General features: G+C 47.8%; 1 protein-coding gene across 1 annotated transcript in view; it reads right to left on the minus strand.

Annotated features, from left to right (window-relative positions):
- The window catches only part of DDX41 (DEAD-box helicase 41), a 34,353-nt gene that overhangs the window by 1,566 nt on the left and 10,640 nt on the right, over window positions 1–22,147 (minus strand). Inside the window, exons 7-16 of the mRNA XM_063292075.1 lie at window positions 19,147–19,219; window positions 10,725–10,878; window positions 10,464–10,600; window positions 9,466–9,628; window positions 7,672–7,803; window positions 7,154–7,225; window positions 6,825–6,921; window positions 2,545–2,694; window positions 653–724; window positions 223–333 (exon numbers count right to left, since the gene is read on the minus strand). Of these exons, the coding sequence (XP_063148145.1) occupies window positions 223–333; window positions 653–724; window positions 2,545–2,694; window positions 6,825–6,921; window positions 7,154–7,225; window positions 7,672–7,803; window positions 9,466–9,628; window positions 10,464–10,600; window positions 10,725–10,878; window positions 19,147–19,219 (1,161 nt within the window). The remainder of the gene's footprint in view (window positions 1–222; window positions 334–652; window positions 725–2,544; window positions 2,695–6,824; window positions 6,922–7,153; window positions 7,226–7,671; window positions 7,804–9,465; window positions 9,629–10,463; window positions 10,601–10,724; window positions 10,879–19,146; window positions 19,220–22,147) is intronic.

The following is a 22,147-nucleotide window of genomic DNA, read 5'->3' on the forward strand; positions in this document are numbered from 1 at the left end:
TCCCATCTGATTTGCACAGTAGTTATTTCTTCCCCTCCTTCATGAGGCCACTGGGCAGATAAATCCTTCCATCACTTTGAATGGCCAATGACCATAATTCCAACAAGCTTTTACCTACCACAGCCATGCTGAAGCTTGAACTATCTCAAGATAAAACCACTCTAGCCTCCCCCAGTCTCACAGGCCTCCTCTCATCCTACTCTGTATGAGCCAACTGCTTACCTCCAATATCCAACATGGATTCATCTCCACAGTGCAACACTTGAAGCACGGGAGGCACCTTCTGCTTGGCCTCCAGCAGCAGCGCCTTCAAGTCCATGAGCACCGATTCGTCTAGGGACCAAGAGACAAGTCATGTGGACAAAGGCCAATTTCTCAGATACAGCACAAATGGACTTCAATTACAGGAAACAAGGGACACTGCCTACACAAGTAGCTATCTCCATAAGAAAAGCTCGTGACATACCCAAGCCACCCACTGCCCATATCCCAGCTCCCTAGAATATTCTTTTTCCTTAATGACTCATTAGGAAGCATGACTGGATTGCCCAGCTGGCAAAAATATAATTAGTTGAAGTTCACTCATCCTTCACCCTCTTCCCTCCTCTGGCTCTGTTCCTCACAGCCCAGCTTTTATAACTGTCCTTCTTACCACAGGCTTTGTTGATGAAAGTGGTGGCAATGCCAGTATTCCCTGAGCGGCCTGTACGCCCAATCCGATGAACTGGGGAGGGAAAAATCAGACACAAAGACCATTTTACCTGACAGAAATATGACTATGCTTCCTCACCAAAGCAAAATACAGCAGATGGGGAAAGAAGTATAAAAACAGTCCAAACTTGTGTTCGGCTTCCCTATCATGTCAATTTAAGCATGTCCAGTGAAAGCAATTCTGGAAAGCCCCTCCCACTTCCCAATAATAATGTATGCATGTGGCACACTTGCACATGTGCATACATATAGGTATATCTACCCCCCAGAAACCAATTAACTCCAAATAAAAGCATACAAATTAATTGAATTCGTAAGTACTAGTTTAATTAGTTGTGGGCAAAATAAGATACCCTCTCTCTCATGCGCTCAAATTCCTCTTCCTCTTCCAAGAGAAGCAGCAAAAATGAGGGGGGAAAAGGGAAGGAGGAGGAGTACTGGGAAGGTAAAAGGAGGAGGGGAACAAAACGAATGGATATGAGGGGAAAAGGTAACTGGAGAACAAAAGAAAGTCGAAAGAAGCCACAAGTGTCCAGTACTTCACAGTGATGTCACATACTTCATGATATTGTCACTCAAATAATGTGGATTATGTAATTTGTGTCAGGAGGGGCTTCAGACAATCACTCATGCCTTAGTCATCTCATGGCTTCACTCCTGCAACGCACTACATGTGGGGCTCTCCTTGAAGACAGTCACTCATGCCCTAATCACCTTGTGGCTTGATTACTGCAAACCACACTATATGGGATTGCCCTTGAAGACCATCCAGAAGCTTCAACTGTTTCAGAATGCAGTGACACAAGCAGTAATGGGCATGCCCATGTAACACCTCTGCTTTGTGAACTGAACTGGTTGCTGGTTTGCTTCTGGGTGCAATTCAAACTGCTGGCTGTTATCAGTAAGGCCCTACATGGCGTAAGGCCTGGTTACTTCAGGAATAGCCTGTCTCCCATAATATCTGACCGGCAGGTTCAATCCTGTAGATTGATGCGCTTTGGGTTCCTTCGATTAAACCAGGTCATCTATTAGGACCCCGGAAGCATACCTTCTCTGTAGCAGCACCTGCCCTCTGGAATGAGGTTCCCCCCGAGATTCAGATGGCCCCCATCTGCTGTAGTTTAGAAGAGAGACCTTGGCTGCTCACCCAGGCCTTTGGCGAGGGAGACAGAGACCCTGTGCTTCATCACACTTGTCATATTTTATCTTTACTTTTATGTTTTATTGATTTGATTGTAATTCGATTGTCACGAGCCACCCAAAGTCACTGAGAGTCAGCCAGCATTCAAGTTTAATAAATTATTATTATTATTATGCCAATAACATAATTCACACTATTTGCACTATGATGCAGGTGACATCACTTGCCCCTTTTGCCCATGAGAAGCTCTGTTTAGGTGCCACAAAAAGAATTCAAATTCAGTAGCAACAGGGAAGAGCTCCACTCCTCCCAAATCAGCCAGAGAGGCTAACCTTCAGGCATCCTCAGCAGCTGATACCTGTAGCCATTTGCATCTCCCAGTCATTTGTTGAACCCCTCCCAGCTAAAAGATACAGTAATAGATGAGTCAGGCAAAAAATTGATAAGAGGAAAACTAGTAGCTGTCTGATATCCTAATTTAGCTGAACCCATTTTAGAACTCACATACTGTATATATAACTTGTACAGCAGACCAGTAAGCCAAATCCTGCAGATTAAGAGTTTTTCCACTCAGAGTATTTTTTTAATATTGCTTTTGCCTCACTGGAGAAATTCTTCACACATTTAAGGATTCCAGCAGATGAGCCTGGCAACCCAAACTCTCCAGGAAAACTAGCCCCTCTTTTTCGTACCATAATTTTCTATCTCCTCAGGCATGTCATAATTGATAACATGCTGGATGGCTGGGAAATCCAAGCCTTTGGAGGCAACATCTGTTGCAACAAGAACATCCTTCTTGCCATCCCGGAAAGCCTCAATAGCCTTTGTCCGCTCCTCTTGGTCTGCAAGATGAAGTAATGCATTAACAACAGCTGTAGGATTTCCCCTCACCCCCAATCCAGAAGCTTCCATTCTCTGTGAGGCTAATTCACGCTCCTAGAACAAAAGAGCCATTATCTTCACAGACACTTTTATGAAATGCCAGAGTGAACTGCTTTACTGGCCAAAGCTGGTTTAATAATTTGTACTGAGATTCATGAGATACCATGGGTAACACGGAGAACCCCTAAAGATCTGATAAAGCTGCTGGAGCTCCTGCTTGAATCTTCTCTTCAAGATCCTCTTCTAACCTTTGCCATACTTCATACCATATCACTGTAGTTCTGTGATCTAAAAGAAGTCCTGGCTTCCAGTCAATTTAGAACTCTAAGGCTGACAGGGAGATATATGACAAGAGTGCGTAAAGGATTCCAGGATGGCGACCAGGAGCTGACGCCGGCTGCCAGGTTAAGGGGGATGCCTGTTAGGTGCCTGAAGACCCCTCCTCACCCCCTCTTACTGGGTGGTGGTCTTGGGTCTCCCCCTTATATGTGATTTGATCACTGAGGAGGGGGTAGACCTGGTGTGTATTACCAAGACCTGGCTGGGCCCTGAAGGGGGGTATCCCTCTGAAATGTCCCCGGCTGGGTTTACGGTATGGCACCAGCCGAGATTCCAGGACAGGGGAGGGGGATGGCAGTTGTCATTCAGGAATCTCTGGTGGCCTTCAGGGGTGCTGCTCCACAAGTGGCTGGTTGTGAGACTCTGTTCCTGAAGTTGGGTTCCCAAGAACAGCTGGGATTGTTGCTATTGTACCAGCCTCCCTGCCGCATAGCAACCTCCCTGCCTGAGCTGCTGGAGGCCCTCTTGGGGTTGGCAGTTGAGTTCCCCAGGCTTATGGTTCTGCGGGACTTCAACCTGCCATCCCTGGGGTGTGCCTCAGAGGTAGCTTGGGAGTTCATGGCCACCATGGGTCTATCCAGGATTATTTGGGACCCAACTTGGGCAGTGGTCTCACACCGAACTTGGTTTTCTTGTCAGAGCAGTGGCAATGCGATCTGAAGGGAGAATTAAATCTGTCCCCCCGTCATGGTCAGATCACACCCTGGTGGCCCTGAGATTCTCTTATGCTGCCTCCCTCTGCAAGGAGGCAGGACCCATTCGATTGGTCTGCCCCGGCAACTGATGGACCCGATGGAGTTCCAAAGGGAGCTAGGGGCTATACCCAAGCATCTGCTGCATGTCCAGCAGAGGCCCTGGCCACCACCTGGAAGAGGGAGGCACCTGCATGACCTCTCTTGTCCCATTGAACCTGACACTCCCTGTGGTTTACAGAGTTGAGAGTTCTGAAGAGGATTAAGAGATGTCTAGAGCGCTGGTGGAGGAAGATAAGGACTGAATCCGACCAAATACGAGCTAGAGCTGCTATTGAGGCCTACCGTGTGGTGATAAGAGCAGCGAAACGTCAATAGTTCTCCACTCTTATTGCATCCGCAGATTGCCGCCCAGTGGCTCTGTTTAAGATCACCCGATCCCTATTGGGGAAGGTGGGTCCAGTAACCCACCTACAAGACAGCGCAGAGGAGTTTTCCAAGCATCTGGAGGATAAAATCGCTCAGATTCGTACCAAGTTGGATGCCAAGCATGGGGCATGGCCTGTGTAGGTGCCTGGGGAACAGTTTGCCTGGTACTTGCCCAGTTATCTGGGAACAGTTTGATCCTGTTGGGCCTGAGGAAGTAGACAGGTCCTCCAAACTGTAAATGCCACCACTTGCCAATTAGATCCGTGCCCCTCCTGGCTGGGGAAGGCAGCTCAGGAGGTGACGTGTGGGTGGTTCCAGGAGATGGTGAACTCATCCTTGAGTGAGGGAGTGTTTCCAACAACCTTTAAAGAGGCGCTGGTGCACCCCTTCCTCAAGAAACAATCACTGGATCTGGGGCTTCCGGTGGGGAATGGTGGACTGAACAGCTGTGCCCACGAGCTCAGCGGGTAAAGCTAACAATGCAGCAATTTTTTTCAGGCTCACGCAGGTTTTTCTGAAGCCCAAAAATGTTCTCTGGATAAAGGAGAACACCTGGAATCACCCTATCTGCCCTCCGGACAGCTGCTTGCAGCCAGAAGATCACAAACAGCATTTGCGTTCGACTGGTAAGAGCTAGCTGGGAGGTGGGGACGTCATCACTTTCCAAGCCATGCTGTAGCCTTAAAGGGACACTAAGACCAGCCACCCCATTTCTAAATCACCAATTTGTATATATTATTTTAAGTATATGTACCCCAAGAGAGGCTTTCTACAGCGAGGAGAAGCTGGTTCTCTTGGAGCTTATTATTATTTTGGGGATTGCTTTAAAAAATTTTTTTTTTAAGTTTTGGATTCCGTTTTCTTTCCAAATATAAAGGAGGACTGAGAGTAAACAATTGTCTTCCTGTTATAATTTTTGTATTAAATTTGAAGATATTAGCATTTTCCTACACACTGAATCAGCTGACTTGAACCTTCAGCTTTCTCTTTTCACTTTCCCTTGAGAACTGTCTGCCTATCTCATTTTCGCTTTGTGTAAACACACTCTGGAACTTCTCCATAACTTCGACTTTCACTGGTTAAGCTTCTAGGGGGCACCATAATCTACTGCATGAGACATGGAGGATTTCAAACAGATTCTTTCTGACTTCCACCAAGATTTTAAACAGATTTCTTCTGATTTCTATCAAGCTTTTATGCAAGATATCCAGGACATTGTGGAAAATATGAGATCTAAAATGTGCCATCAGGTTGGGGATGTGGTGGATGAAATTGAGAAATTTAAGAGCGATAGAAAAGGTTTTTTTAAGAGTGACATTGGGATTTTTATTGAGATGCTGGATGAAGATTGGATAGTGGAGTTGGAGAAATTTAAGGGAGAGAGAGATCTGCAAGCCACAAGTGAAATTGTCTTTCTGGTGGAATGCCATGGAAAGAACCTGGAATCTTTGAGGGGGGCAGTTGGGCTGTTTGATTCTTTCAAGAAAAAAGCTCTATGTACATTGTGGGGATATTAAATGCTCTGGTTTATTTTGAAGTGGGATTAGGGTTAAAGAATGTTTATCAAGTTTCCTTTAAGGATTTGATTGATGTTATTAGCCTTTAAAGATTTGGATTTACTGTTTTGAATTGTTCTTGTTTTTTGGGTTTATTAAAATTAAGATAACTAAAACTGTTGTATTATCAAGTACAATAGCAGACAACCTATGTGTTTTTTAATTTGATTCTTATTATAGTAGACAGAAATGTACAGAATAGTGTTTGGAAGGGAATAATTAAAAAGGTATTATCTTTTGGAGGGGAGAAAGATGTTTAGGAGGTTTATATGAATTTTTTTTCTTTATTTTAATATAAGAGGGAGGAGTAGCTGTACTGAGTGATTTTTATTATGTGCTAAAGTAGAATGATTTAAGGAGATAATTTGGTGTTTTGGTTTAATATAGAGTAAGAGATTGATTGTGGAAATTTTTGTATATCCTTGCTGTTAGAAGTCGGAAGCCACATCTTTTTGTAAATCTGAAAAAAAAAATTCTCTTGTGTTTTCACACTTTTTTAGTTTTTCTTTCTTTCTTTGTAGCTTTTTTTGTAGTTTTTATTCTTCTCTTGAAACTTAATAAAATTTATTAACAAAAAGAAACGATCACTAGATCCTACCATACTGGACAATTTTTGTCCAGTCTCCCACCTCCCCTTTTTAGGGAAGGTGGTTGAGAAAGTGGTGGCGTTGCAGCTCCAGAGGATCCTGGATGAAACAGATTATCTGGACCCTTTTCAGTCGGGTTTCAGGCCTGGATGGAAACAGCTTTGTTCACACTTCTGGATGATCTCTGGCGGGAGCGGGATGGGGGTTTGTAGACTTTTTATATCCACTGTATATTTATATGATGCACTTGTTTTTATGGTTTTAATCTCTAGTTATTTTAATCGAATTGTAAACCGCCCAGAGTCACTTGGCAAGATGGGCGGTGAAGAAATGTGATAAATAAATAAATAAATTTAAAAAGAAAAATCTCAGTCTAACCGTAGCAAGCCAGAAAAATTTTCACACATCCAGTTTCTGTTGTCTTTCATATTACTGCATTTTATGTCTGGTACTAAAGGAATACTTTTAAATAAAGAGTTTTACAGACCTTTTCCACCATGTATGGCCACAGCCTCCACACCTTTGAGTAACAAATATTCATGAATTGCATCTACATCTGCTTTCTTCTCAGCAAAAATAAGAACCTTCCAAAGAAAAGCAAAAGTATTAGTACATATAAGTGATGCTTGAAGGAAGCTTGTACTTCAGTCCCTTAATCAAAGGGAGAGCCTATTTCAAAATCAAGATGGAATACAAATGACTAAGCAGCCAAAAATCAAGTTGTTCTTGCACAACACTGCTTCTTTTTCTATGATGAGCACAGAGAACTCAGACAAGACGACTTTGGGAGTGATCACAGGATGGGTCTGAACTTACAGGTGGTGGAGTCTTCTGTAGACATTCAAGTAGATATACCATCTTAGCTTCCTCCTTCACATATTCTACTTCCTAGATAGAACCAGAAAGACAGTAAAAGACACTACAGAGAAGTCACCACAGGATGGCTCATTAGGGCTCAACAGATCAGTACATTGAAGTATTGAGTATAGATATGAAAAACCAAAGTTCAGATCTCTATGCATAGATGAAGGGTAGCATGGTTGAATAGGACATTATAATGAATTATGTAATGAATTAATTATATAAGAATGATATTTCTTATCATTTCTCTTGTATTTTCACGCTTTCTTTCTTTGTAGCTTTTTTTGTAGTTTTTATTCTTCTCTTGAAACTTAATAAAATTTATTAACAAAAAGAAACGAGAAACATTTTCAGATCTCTCCTACCCAACACCCACAGCCTAAAGAAGTTCATTACAGTTTGGCTCCCTATACAGTACAGTTTAAGGCACAAACAGACCCAGACCAAGGAAGTTCTCTAAACTTGTGACACACCTGTATGACATCCAAACTGGCAGCTCCTGCACGTCCCACATTGATTGTGATAGGCTTTACAAGGGCACTCTTTGCAAAATTCTGAATCTTTTTGGGCATGGTGGCACTGAAGAGAAGGGTCTGTCTTTGTCCCTAAGAGAAAAACAGAATCACAGATGGCAAATAAACAATTCTGGACAATTCATTTTGATGATGCCACACTGTAAAATTTCTGCTTCCAGACCTGGTCACAGGATATATTTTATAGACATTTTGCAAGTCTGAATAAATGCAGACCAACATCTTTACTAGGCAAACAATTTAGAACACCGAGAATCTCATTCCTAAAAAATAAGTCTGAAAAGGCATAAATAATGCCTGGCAAAAACTCACATGCTAGAAGGGAGGTACTAGAGGAAAGAGAAACAACAGGTGGTAGAATTTCTAGTTGCCAGAAGAAAAAGGGCTTAGTGCCTCACATAGCTTTTTAGCCTTCCAAATAATGTGTAGGAGAACAAACCATTTAATGTACATCATTTAATTTGCATAGCTTACAGATTCAGCTTCCTTTAACTGAACAAACGTGCAAAATATACACAAATCAATTGTACTCTTGCAAATAGTATCCATGATGATCCATGTCAAGTCCTAGAGAAATGGAGCTGAACAAGAAAGGGATGTACTGTAACAGTATTTCTCCAATCCCCACTGGACAGAAACAGATTGAAGAACCCTTTGCAAAACTACGTGAAGAGCAATTTATCTATTTAATGTTTGATAAATGTGGAGGAATTGATCCCAGAAGCAGCAATACAAATGTCCAGAAGGTGGACTACAGTTCCCAGAACTATGGAAGTAGCAGCTCCTAAACAAAATGGGGTGTGATGCCTGCTGTAATGGGCCTGTCAGTAATTTAGTAACCCTGAGCAATGCATGTCTGGATCCACTGCCTAGTCCCAGAAGCCTTCCTAGCCTTGTTTTCCAAGAGGACTGGAGTGAATGGGTCACTGAAGATCTTTCTAGGAAGGAGTTTCGATAAGAGGTTATCCTTGAACTGATGATCAAGCAAACAACAACAACAACAGTATTTGACAGCCTATGACGGCTCCTGATATGCTATGAAAAAAGAGTTGATAGTGAAGGGACATAGTATGGACAGCTGCCAGAAAAGATTGAATTCTGTAGTCCTTTCTTTAGTTGGCTAATCCATGATGGGAGGGAAGGAGAGAGCAGATTCAAACATTTTTTTCTTTCCTTTTAGCCTCTGAAGAAAAAAACAAAACAAACCTGCTCTTCCCTAGAAGGCAGAGCTAAGAGATGAATTATCGCAAGAGGCAGGATAATTAAAATTTAATTTTGAAAATTTAATTTTGCCCTATGTTCTCATGGAAGATGGCTCTTCTCTCTGATAATTGAGAAAGAATAATTTACGTGATAAATAGCCATTCACAATATATTATTCAGACAGCTGTGCTTCTACCCACTCAATGCCTGATTTCTAAAAGGAGCACATGTGCCAGATTGCAAATCTGCCTAGCAATTTTTCCAATTAGTCTAATGTTCAGTCAGGTTTATATGAGTTATAAGGCCAACAAGTGGAGACATTCAACAGACAAATAAGATCCTAACAGATACAGATTAAATCTTAACTCTACTACTAGCCTAAAGTTTTTATCTAGATAAGGAGAACACCGCTGCTGTCATTAGCACACCTCTGGTACCAGAAAACACACAAGGCTGAGAGGAAAATAATCGTACAAGTGCTCAAGGGTTCACTGGGATCAGGTTTGAAGCAAGGTCTACCCTGCCTAGTACCTTGAAGTAGGAAAAGATGGTGCGGATATCTCCTTCAAAACCCATATCAATCATCCTGTCAGCTTCATCCAAAGCCAGGTAGCGGCAGACATCCAGGCTGACCATCTTTTTCTGCAACAGATCCATCAGACGGCCTGGGGTTGCCACCATCATGTGTACACCACTGTGGGAATAGAACATGGTTAGAACATTGGAGAGGGCCCTGTACCAGTAACAATAACAGTAACATGAAGTAAAAAAATGGTTATTCCCTTCTGAAGCATCTGTATCTCACCCTGGGAAGCTGCATTCTATAATTGCTGTAGCCACATAGCCCTTGGCTAGTTTTTATAGCTAAAAGGACTCTAAGGGCCTTTCCTATTCTTACCACCATCCAGCAGATCAAGTCCTAAATGATGAGAACAGATTGCTACTTCTCAAGATGTAATTAGAGCAGGATCATTAAACAATGAAGCTTTCTTTCCTCCCAGTGATATCATTCAAGATCACTGCCAATAACAGTGGAAGAACTGGTAATTCTGTTCCACATATGCCCCACAGATTTTCTTTCCTCTTTAAGCAATCCTGGTGAAACACAGCAAGCTGATGCGGCGGCAGGATGATACATGGGAATGGGCATCTGCATGCGTCCCACCAACCCACTATTTTTGCATGTAGAAATATCTGCAGTTTCCTCCCTTAAACAGTGAATATAGAAGAGAAATGAATGTGGCTTTTGCTCTGAACTCATAGCACGCCAGAAACCAGAGTAATTTAGATATGCGTGTAGCCAATATCAGTGAGATTAGATCAAAATCTTTTTAAAAGAGGGATTTCTGTAGTTGAAAAATAACAGGCCTATACTATTGACAATGAAACCACAAGCTCTTTTATACTGGGTAGGGATGGGAAGAAAGCATATTAGACCAAGAAGCTGAACGCACCTTTTGCTTCCTTAACACCCACACAAGAAAAATGCAGCAACTCTGCTTTAAACATTCTTCAAATGTTGCCCTTACTGTTTGATGGTCTCCATTTGTTCTTTCACAGACATGCCGCCAATGCAAAGAGCACAGCGCAAGGTGGGCATCCCATCCTCGTGCAGCAGGCGGCAGTAGTACTCCAGGATGCCGTGAGTCTGTCGCGCCAGTTCCCTCTGCAGAAACAAAAACCTGATCAGCCAGGGACTGCCGCCCCTAAGACTATTCTCGCATCTTTTTCTTGGCCCAAACCACTCCCCATGTCAAATGCACAAGCACAGTGAAACTCAGGTGACTTACTGAGGGGCAGATGATGAGCCCATAGGGTCCTTCCCTTTTGGAAAATGGCAGCCTCTTTTCCTGTTCCAGGCAAAACATGATAACTGGGAGGGTGAACACAAGGGTCTTGCCAGAGCCAGTGAAGGCAATACCAATCATGTCTCTACCAGAAAGTCTGTGGAGGAAAATAAAGGAGCAGATGAAGCACTTGCTGCGGTTAGAAGAAACAGGGCTACAAAAGCTGCTTTCAGGTACACTGACCACAGAGGTGGAGAGCTGAACTGCCATGCACTGCAGACTATGACATGTCGAAAGGTTGAGATCACTTATATTTTTAGCCCCCAGATGCTGAAGGGACCACATAGCTTCCTCCCCACCCTAATGTCTGGCCTTGTCTGAAGCTGGCGGAAGGCGAGAAATCTAATGGTATCTAGAGGCCACGGGTTGCCTCCACTGCTTTATGGTAATTAAGAAATGTGTTTTAAAAAATATACAACTTAGAAAGCCTAAAGGAAATGGAAGAACAGAGGTTTCCAACAGTCTATGTGCTAAGCTTATTCATTTTACTAAACTAAGTCCAGACCATCTAAGTGGCTCTCAGCCTCTTCATCTTTACTTTTGTCCACATTCTGCATTCCTTGGTCCTTAATAAAGAATTCCAAAATAATAATATGCAAATGACTCTCTTCCAGATCTTTGATTCAGGGATTCTGCTGGACTTGATACAATTTGCAATGGCGTTGGTGTCATGCACTGCCTACCGCAGAGTAAAACACAGACGCTGATTCAAAGGAGAGCAGGTTCCGGTCTATTTCGTACGTAGTGTCAGTTGCGAAAAATGCTGAGAGTGAGGGGAGCGCGCCGGTGCGGGGTTTAAATACCCCGCGCCGGTCAGCGCCCCCTTACCCTGGGTTACGTCATCCCCCCTTTGTCCTGGTAGGTGAAGGGTTGCGAGGCCCCAGCTGGTGCCCCGGGATCGCCCATCATCGGTTTCCTCATTCAGCCGGTGATTGCTGTCAGCTGGGCAATCTCCGTTGCGCTTTTGCTAACAGCTTGGGTGTGCCTCACGATCCACCTAGTCTTTGTCTTTCCTTCTTTCTCTTTTGTGTTCTGATGGCTGCATCCTCCGGCTAGGGTCTGTGGCTGTTGTTGTGCGTGCTATGCTTATCTTGAGTCCCTTCCTCTGCTTCCTCGTTATTGTCATGTGTGCCGTTGTGCTGATGTCTTCAGCTCAACGGCACTCATGACATACTGCCCCCTGTCCGAATAGTGCCCCCCCCCGGCCTTCCGGTTTTTCACCAGGAGAGCTGTCAAAATGGTTTTTTGTTTTTTGTTTTTTTTTTAATTTCCCGCCGGAGTGTTTTCGCCCCTCCCTTTGTTCCGCCTTCTACCTCGTGTCCATCTAGGGTGTGTTCCCAGTGCGCATGCCCCGACCACACCCTGGGCGTGCGCATGCTCCGGCCACACCCTGCTTGTTTTGCTCAGTTCGTCGAGGAAAGAGGCGTGGCTGGTCGGGTGCTTTTCAGCTCCAGGTAGGACCCTTATCTTTTTCCAAGTGCGTCGTCATTGTTATGTGTGCATCCTGGGCGTTGCCCCCAGGCATGCACTGGTGACCAATGTCACTCCCTCGTGGGCCCGGGGCGAGGGGAGGGTGAGTCCCGGGGGGGGGGAGGTCTACCCAAGTCGCGGGCTTGGGGGGCCCTTTCCCCTGGGGGCGCGGCTGGTGGGGGGGGCCCGCGGGGAAAAGGGTGTTCAGGGGCCGGTTCGGCTTGTCGCCCCTTTGGCTTGTCGGGGTACGTCCGGTGGAATGCCCGGGTCAGGTCTGGCGCCTTGACGTGTTGCGCCGCCACCCATTCTGGGTGGGGGAAGTGTTTCCATCTTACTAAGTAGTGTAATATTCCCCGTTGACGGCGAGAGTCGAGTATGTCTCTTACTTCGAAATGTTGTTGGCCGTCGATCATCACTGGGGAGGGCAGTGGCGTGCTCGGGTGCCATCGAGAGGTGGTTGCAGGTTTCAGGAGGCTGGTGTGAAATACCGGGTGGAGTCTCCGTAGATTGTGCGGCAGGTCCAGGCGTATTGCCACCGGGTTCACTATCTGGGTTACTCGAAGCGGCCCGATATACTTAGGCCCCAGTTTTTTCGAGGGTTGAGGTGACTTCAGGAATTTGGTGGATAGGTAGACCATATCCCCTGCCTGGAACGTCGGTTGCTGGCGCCGGTGCTTGTCGGCCTGCTCTTTGTAGGCCGCCTGTGCTTCCTTCAGTGCTGCCGTGATTATTGGCCACGATTCCGCAATCTTCCGTCCCCAGTCACTAGCATCCACTTGGGGTCCCGGGGGTTGTGGTAGCTCCGGTATGGGTACGAAGTCGCGCCCTGAGACTACTTCGAACGGGGTTTTCCCCGTGCTCGTGTGGACAGCGTTATATGCGCCTTCTGCAAACGGGAGCAGTTCGACCCAGTCGTCTTGGTGGTAGTTTGTGTATGAGCGTATGAATTGTTCTAGGGTGGCATTGAGGACCTCTGTGGCTCCGTCCGTCTGGGGGTGCCAGGCAGTGGATAGGGCTTGTTGGGTCCCCGTCAGCTTTAGGAAGGCCCGCCAGAATTTCGAAGTGAATTGTGTGCCCGTCGGTCACCACGCGTGCGGGACATCCGTGTAACCTGTACACATGTATAAGGAAGAGTTTGGCTAGTTGTTGGGCGGACGGGACCGATGAGCAGGGGATGAAGTGGGCCTGTTTCGAAAAGTAGTCTTTCACCACCCAAATGGCCGTTTTCTTCTGGCTGGGTGGGAGATCTACTATGAAATCCATGGAGATTTCCTCCCATGGGCGGGAGGGCTCCGCCACCTTTTGTAAAAGTCCCGGGGGCTTACCTGGTGCCCGTTTGGCCATGGCGCATGTCGGGCAGGATGCTACATAGGCTTTCATGTCCCGTCTCAGCGCGGGCCACCGGAATTGGCGTCGTGTTAGGTGCAGGGTCTTTAGGAACCCGAAGTGTCCCGCTTGCTTGGTGTCGTGGGATCTGCGCAAGATCGCCTGGTGTTGCGAGTCCGGGACATATATTCTGCCTTCCCCCCATGCCAGGTCCTGTGCCATCGTCACCTTGTCGGGGTTTGCTAGGAGCCAAGGGTCGGTTTTGAGGGCGGCGGTGAGGTCTGCGCGTATCCCCCCTGGCAGTTGCGGTTGGCGCCGTCTGGTTACTGGTTGCCCCACCGTCGGTTGTGCCGTGGGGTTGGGCTGCCTCCGAGCGCCGCTCCGGGTGGTCACCGCCATCCCCAGCTGGGAAGCGGATAGGACCGTCCCGATCATGTCTGGGGCGGGCTCCTCGTCTTGGGGCAGTCGGGAGAGGGCGTCAGCCAGGAAGTTATTTTTGCCCGGCATGAACTTCAGCTGAAAGTTGAAGCGGCTGAAGAATTGGGCCCATCTGACCTGTTTTGGGTTGAGGCGTCTGGGCGTTCGGAGGGCCTCGAGGTTCCGGTGGTCTGTCCAGACCTCGAATGGTTGGGTGGCTCCTTCCAGTAGGTGCCTCCATGTTTCCAACGCCGATTTCACCACGAAGGCTTCCTTCTCCCAGACGTGCCAGCGCCTTTCTGTCTCAGAGAATTTCCTCGACAGGTAGGCGCATGGTTTCAGGACTCCTGTGGGGTCCTTTTGGAGTAGGATGGCCCCCAGGGAGAAGTCTGAGGCGTCGGCTTGGACCACGAACGGCCGTTCTGGGTCCGGGTGCGCGAGGATTGGCTCCGTGGTGAACAGCGCTTTCAGCCTGTTGAATGCGGTTTGGCACGCGGGAGTCCAATTTAGTACTGTGCCCGGGTTCTTGGCGCGTCGTGTGTCCCCCACCCCTTTAGTCTTGAGGAGGTCTGTTAGGGGGAGGGCTATCTCCGCGAACCCCCGTGCGAATGACCTGTAAAAATTCGCAAAGCCGAGGAAGCTCTGGAGTTGGCGCCTGTTACGGGGGCGTTCCCAGTTCACCACCGCCTCGACTTTTGCGGGGTCCATCTCTATGCCTTCTCCGGAGATTCGGTACCCCAGGTAGTCTAGGCGTGCTTTATGGAATTCGCACTTTGAGGGTTTGGCATAGAGTTTCGCCCTTTTTAGCTTGTCGAGGACTTGTCTGACTAGGGTCACATGTTCCTCGTGCGTTTTGGAGTAGATAAGGACGTCGTCTATGTAGACCAGGACCCCTTTGAACAGGTGCTCATGCAGAACCTCATTGATGAGCTGCATGAACACCCCCGGGGCCCCTGCTAGTCCGAATGGCAGCACTTTGTACTGAAAGGCGCCTAGGGGGCAGTTGAACGCAGTTTTCCATTCGTCCCCCTCCCTGATTCGGATTCGGTAGTACGCCTCGCGAAGGTCCAGCTTGGAGAATACTCTGCCCGTGGACAGGTGGGCGAGCATGTCTTTCACGAGGGGTAAGGGGTATTTATTGGATAGGGAAGCTGCATTGAGGCCCCGGTAGTCGGTGCAGAGCCGTAGGGTGCCGTCTTTTTTCTCTCGGAATAAGACGGGCGCTCCGACCGGTGAGCATGCCGGCTCTATGAATCCCCTCTCTAGGTTTTTGTCGATGAACTCCCGGAGGGTTGCCATCTCCTTCGGGGTCATCGAGTAAATCTTCGGCCTAGGTAAGGGGACATCGGGCAGCAGGTCAATCCTGCAGTCCGTCTTGCGGTGGGGGGGTAGTTGATCAGCTTCCGCCTCTCTGAAGACCTCTGAGAAGTCAGCGTATTGCTCCGGTAGGTCTTCTGGGGTAGCTGTGTTGTCCTGGGTTGCTGCCTCTGCTCATCCCACCGTGGGGTTGGTCCTGCCTGCCGGAACTGGCGCCCGGTACTCGCCGTCGTCGAATCGGAAGGTGCGGGTCTCCCAGTCGATGCGCGGGTTGTTTGTTGCGAGCCATGGTATTCCCAAGACTACGATGGGCCGTCCTATGTGGGTTACCATGAACGATGTTCGTTCGGTGTGGGTACCCATTTGTAGGGTAACCGGCTCGGTCTGCATCGTGGCTGGTGTCCCTCCCGCTGTTGAGCCGTCCAGCTGGTGAAATGCCAGCGGCGTGGGGAGGGGGAGGCAGCGTAGGGCGAGTTTTGCGACTATGTCGGGGTGGATCAGGTTTTTCGAGCACCCCGAGTCCACTAGTGCCGCGGCCGTGGTGGCTCCGTTGCCCACAGAGAGCTTGATTGCCGCCATTATTACGGAGCTTCCGCCGCTCTGTCGAAGTGATCCGCGCCTCTGTCCCACCACCTGCCTCGCGGCGCGTTTTAAGGCAGGCGGGGAGCATTTCCTGCCGGCTGGTCTGGGTCTACGGCGTCCTCTCCCCCCCAGTAAGCGTCCCAGCCTTCGTCCGGTGTCGCTGTGGCTCCGGTCATTCGGCGGTGGGGGGGGTGGCGGCGGGTTAGTTGGTTTGAGGTTAGGTTTCAGTGCGGGTTTAGGAGCGCTCGCTGGGGTTCGGTTGGAGAAGCAATCTGCCGTTTTGTGCCCCATTTTTCCACACCTCCCGCAGGGCCCGTGAGTGAATTTCTTCCTTGGATATGTGGGGCCGGCCGTCCCCACGTGTGGCGCGGGTACCTTTGGGTAGGTGTTGGTTTTGTCTTCCGTCGTTGCCATTAGGAAGGTGCGGTGCGCGTGTTCTGCTTTCCCCGCGAGGTGGATCCAGCCGTGCAGAGTCTCCGGATCGTCCCGGTAGAGAGCCCATTGAAGTACTTCGCGGTTGAGCCCCCTTTTGAACATTTCTAGCAGGGTGGTCTCGGACCAGTCGTTGATCTTCCCTGCTAGGGCTTTAAATTCGAGGGCGTAGTCCGGGACAGTGCGTGCGCCCTGTTTGAGGCTTTGGAGTGCGCTTTTAGCCCTCTCTTTGGCTAGTAGGTCCTCAAAGTAGCGCTTCATCTCGGTGATGAAAGCATGGAAGTCAGAGAGGGCGGGGGAGTTGGACTTGTACATTTGGACGTACCAGTCCGCCGCCCGGTCTTGTAGTTTGATCGCTACGGCTGCGATCTTGTCCGCTTCGGAGTTAAAGGAGTGTCCGTGCTGCCCCATGAACTCCCTGGCGTTCGTAATGAAGAACGACAGTTTCGCGGGGTTCCCGTCGAAGAAAATGGGGAAGCCCTTTGGGGCCCGGGCGTTCTGTGAGTCCCCTCCTCTCGCTTCCCGACTCATGGCTTCGTCCGCTTGGGCCGCTTGTTGATTAGCATTTGGCCCATGGGGGTGCGACGACCCGCTCGGGGTGTGGGCCTGCACGGGAACGTCGTTGGGCGGCGCTGGGGACATCAGCGATTGCAGCATGGTCCTGAGGTCCTGTAGCTGGGCCTCCATGGCCGTGAGTCTGGCTTGAGTTTCCCCGTCTGAAATCCGCGCCGCAGCTGGGGTCGGGTCTATCGGTGTGTCCGCCGGGTTGAGCCGCTGGTGGGGTTCCTCCGTTTAGGAGTGCGTCGGCTGGGTTGCCTCTCCGTCCTCCACCGTGCTTGCCGCAGTTGGGCTGACGCTCCACGCCCGTGGCTGGGGTGCGATGTGGGGCGGGGGGGGTCTCCGCTGGTCTCGGGAGGTATGTTGCTCCCTCCCGTGTCCGGGTCGCCTCCGCCTCCGTCTCCCTCTGGGGTTGGAGCTGAGGCTCGGGGTGGGCCGGGCGGGTGTCCATGGCTCCTGGGGTCCGCGGTGCCTCTGGCCTCGATCGGTCCTCCTCCGCTTCTTGCCGTGTGGTTCGCCCGCTTTGGCCGCGACGCGTCAGCCTCATCGCTCGTGGTCTTCTCGCCGTCTATTCCTCCCGCGGCTCGTTGTCCAGTGGGGCTCGGCGAGGCTGAGTTTGTGACTCTCAGCTTTATGTCATGCACTGCCTACCGCAGAGTAAAACACAGACGCTGATTCAAAGGAGAGCAGGTTCCGGTCTATTTCGTACGTAGTGTCAGTTGCGAAAAAAGCTGAGAGTGAGGGGAGCGCGCCGGTGCGGGGTTTAAATACCCCGCGCCAGTCAGCGCCCCCTTACCCTGGGTTACGTCATCCCCCCTTTGTCCTGCATGCTGTCTTGCTGGTAGGTGAAGGGTTGCGAGGCCCCAGCTGGTGCCCCGGGATCGCCCATCATCGGTTTCCTCATTCAGCCGGTGATTGCTGTCAGCTGGGCGATCTCCGTTGCGCTTTTGCTAACAGCTTGGGTGTGCCTCACGATCCGCCTAGTCTTTGTCTTTCCTTCTTTCTCTTTTGTGTTCTGATGGCTGCATCCTCCGGCTAGGGTCTGTGGCTGTTGTTGTGCGTGCTATGCTTATCTTGAGTCCCTTCCTCTGCTTCCTCGTTATTGTCATGTGTGCCGTTGTGCTGATGTCTTCAGCTCAACGGCACTCATGACAGTTGGTGCCAGTGAGAGTTTTGGCTGGTACACAGACTGTACTCTCTCTAGAAAATGCCCCTTTTGAATTAGCTTGGTGCACAAACTGTACCCTATCTAGAGAAAATGAAGCTTGCCTTCAGTTTAAATTGCCCTACTTTCTTACAGACTAAATTATTTTAATATGTTCTACATGGAGCTCAATTTAAAGACTGTTCAGAAAGTTCATCTGGTACAGAATGTAACCTTTCAAATGTTGGTGGGGGGGAGGAGGCTGATGTAGAACTTATATACTGCATCAATTATACTGGTTATTATTCATTTGGAGATCCAGTTTAAGTTGCTGGTAATGACCTTTGAAGAATTAGATTTCAGACCAGATTACATAGCAAAGACTTTAAATTCTACCAGGCAAGACTGCTTTTCAATATGCAGTTCTCTATTGTTCCAACTGCTATTGATTTAATACTTTGTTTTAAACTGCAGCATCTTATCAATAATGGTTTGATGCAAGCTAATTCAAAATGTGGCTTTTTAGTTAATTTCAGCCAAAAGGGCTTAGAGATACTTGCAGTGATAAATTTATTCATTTATTTGTTTATTTAAATGTTTTATATGGCTGCCAATCCTGTAAGCACAACTCTGGACAGCTAACAACAATGATAATATCACAAATGATAAAATAAAACAAAAACCCAGAAAAACCAGGTGCCTAATCCATTATCTGCATCCATTCATCTATGTAATCTTTGGATCCCAACCTTACTATCCCAATGCCTGGGGGAAAAGCCAGCTCTCCAGAACGTAAAGAGGGTGAGGCCCAGCCAGATTTCAAGGGGGAGGATTGCAGCAAATAGTCTTGCAGCATCAAATATCCCACATATTTATTGTGGCAAAAAAAAAAGGTCTGAACCAGACCTTTGCCAGTATCTGAAAAAATGGACTCCATCACCTAAATACTTTTGCCACAATAAATCTGTAAGGTTTTAAAGTGTCACAGATTCTTTATGAATTTACCATGGCAATGCAGTGAGAGGGGAGAGCATAATTAGTATAAGATTTCACATTCTTTGTATAATGCTTAGCAACGACCTATCTGAAGCAGGTTGACAGTACCCTTGCAACACTCACATGGTGGGAATACCCTGTATCTGGATAGGAGTTGGTTGCTGGATTCCTTTCTTCTTCAAGCCTCGTAGAATTGCTGGAGGATTAATTGGGTAAGAGATTAGCAAACTAAGAGAAGTAGATCAGAAAACAGAGTTTATGTCCACCATCTCTCCAGAACAAGGCTATGAAGATTTGGGGTACTCTTCATGCTGATATTTAATATTGAGGCATCAGCAAGTCATTCACACTTACCCTGTTGAATATGAAAGGCATGCATATCTCATGAGATATTTCTAAAACACACATGAAAACAATGGTAACAAAAAAAAACCAACAACCCCATAACTTCATTCACAATAATTTTTAAAATGATATAACTTATGAATTAATCATTGATTTACATATATTATGGATTTGGCAAAATCTATCAAAACATAAATTGGACTTATCATGAGGAGCCATTCTGACCACTCAGAGATGAACCTTGAAGGAGAGGGTTAACTCCACCACTTTCAGCTAGAAGGCAGGACTAAAACTCCTATGGAGGTAGCCCCTTCCTACTCAGTTGCTAATTGATTTCAATTACAAGAACCACCAGGATCACAGATGAGATCATAAACTACTAGCCCAATGGCAAGGGCTAGTGTTTTTCAGTGTTCTGTTCCCTAGGTCCGGTAAATTACAAAATCTTCATGCCTAGATATCATCCCTCAAAACAAATCTGGCATATCAATCTGCTTAAAGAGACAGAAAAGCCAGATCTTAACTGTTCTCCTGAAACAGCTCATTTTCTATGCCCGGTCAGATAGCATTCTCAAACAGCCAAGATCTAGAGGCAGTGATCTGTTCAATCTGATTGGGAGGCAGATGAATACAGAAGACAGATAACCAGGTCTGGAGCCATGCAGAGCCTTAAAAGTGACAACCAGCACCTTGAATTGCACCAAGACGCCAACTGGCAGCTAATGCAGCTCCCAAAACACCAGGGTCACCCAAGTATAACCAGAAATGCCCAGGCTGATTAATTTGTACCAGCTGTAGTTCCAAATGCTTTTCAAGGCCACCTCATATAAAGTGTATTACAATAATCCAAATGGGAAGTGACTAGGGCATGAGTGATTATGAATAGGACTCCCCAACCCAGGAACAGTTGAAATTGCCACACAAGATGGAGCTGGGCAAAAGCCCTCCTGGCCATAACTGCCACTGATTGTTTGAGCAAGAGCTGTGAGCCAGGAGGACCCCAAGTTGCAGACTACCTCTGAGTGGGAGAGTACAACTCTGTTCAGAGCCAAGATGGTACAACTATGGAATTGTGTGGCCCACAGAGCCAAAGCCATTCAATTCTGGAGGGATTTGGTCTGAGTTTGTTCCTCTGCCATCCAGACACTGATGGCCTCCTGGCACTGGGTCAGCCCTTGTTCTATATCATCTAGTTGGCTGGGATAATACAATCCTTGGCTTACCTACTAACGGAAGACTTGCTTTCCAGCCCTCCCCCCCAAGTTTATATGAGACAAAAAGGTTTCCTGTCTTTTGATCCTAAGACTGCGTTTCAGATAAATGCATAAATATCTTCACATATCCAACTTATACCATCTCCCTGGGATGATTGGATTTCAGCACGTTAGGTAAAATTATATCCTGACTCCCATGAAATCTTAAACTAAGCTTAAAGAGAAAAAAAGATTAGGCCTCCATACTATTTGATCTAAGTGAAAAACACATGACTTTCCCCCCAATCAATAGAGCCCTCAGGCACTTCTGGCCAAAGTGGCCATCACAAGAAAAGCAAGTCTACATCTTAATAGGAACTTATCTAATGCGTTCAAAGGGAACTACTGCTAGAGCTCTCAATACTAAAGATAAATCCCACCAAGGAAAGTGATGAATAACAGGATGGAAAATTAGTCTGGCTTCTCCAAGAAAATGTTTATGCCTAAGTATGGATCCAATAGCACTGTCCAGGCCCACTTGAGAAACTTCTGATACTCTCAGAGACAACTTCTTCCTCCTGCACCAATGAAGAAAAGCTGCTCGTGTCAAGTTATATATATGAATTGTGCCTGGTCACCTGGCTGCTAAGAAGTTGGACTCTAAGCCTGGGGCAGAGTCTGGGGAGATGCTGAGGGAACGTACTTACCCGGTTATCTGGGAACAGTTTGATCCTGTTGGGCCTGAGGAAGTGGACAGGATCCTTCGGACTGTAAATGCCACCACGTGTCATCTAGACCCATGCCCTTCCTGGCTTGTGAAAGCAGCCCGGGAGGTGACATGTGGTTGGGTCCAGGTGATGGTTAATGCATCTTTGAGGGAGGGAGTGGTTCCAGTTGCCTGTAAAGAGGCACTGGTACACCCCCTCCTCAAAAAGCCATCGCTGGACCACTTTCATCCAGTCTCCCACCTCCCCTTTTTTGGGAAGGTGGTTGAGAAAGTGGTGGCATTACAACTTCAGAGGATTCTGGATGAAACGGATTATCTAGACCCCTTTCAGTCAGGTTTCAGGCCAGGATATGGGACAGAGACTGCATTGGTTGCGCTTATGGATGATCTCTGGCGGGAGCAGGATGGAGGCAGTGCATCCATCCTCGCTCTCCTTGATCTCTCAGCGGCTTTCGATACCATCGACCATGGTATTCTTCTGGGACGACTCAGGGAGTTGGGGGTGGGCGGCGTGGTTCTGGGCTGGTTCACCTCCTTCCTCCAGGGCCAGTCCCAGTCGGTGGTGATAGGAGATGAGAGATCCGACCCTCGACCCCTGCTTTGCGGGGTGCTGCAGGGTTCGGTTCTCTCCCCTCTCCTATTTAACATCTACATGAAACCGCTGGGTGAGGCCATCCGTCACCAAGGGATGAGGTGCCATCAGTATGCTGATGATACTCAGATATATATCTCCATCCCGGGTGAAGTAAGTGATGCGGTCAATGCCCTTTCTCAGTGCCTGGGGGCTGTGGGGGCCTGGATGGGGAGCAGCAGGCTTCAGCTGAACCCTGGTAAGACAGAGTGGCTGTGGATTGATGGC

This window comes from Candoia aspera, chromosome 2 (assembly GCF_035149785.1).
Source record: "Candoia aspera isolate rCanAsp1 chromosome 2, rCanAsp1.hap2, whole genome shotgun sequence".
NCBI lineage: Eukaryota > Metazoa > Chordata > Lepidosauria > Squamata > Boidae > Candoia > Candoia aspera.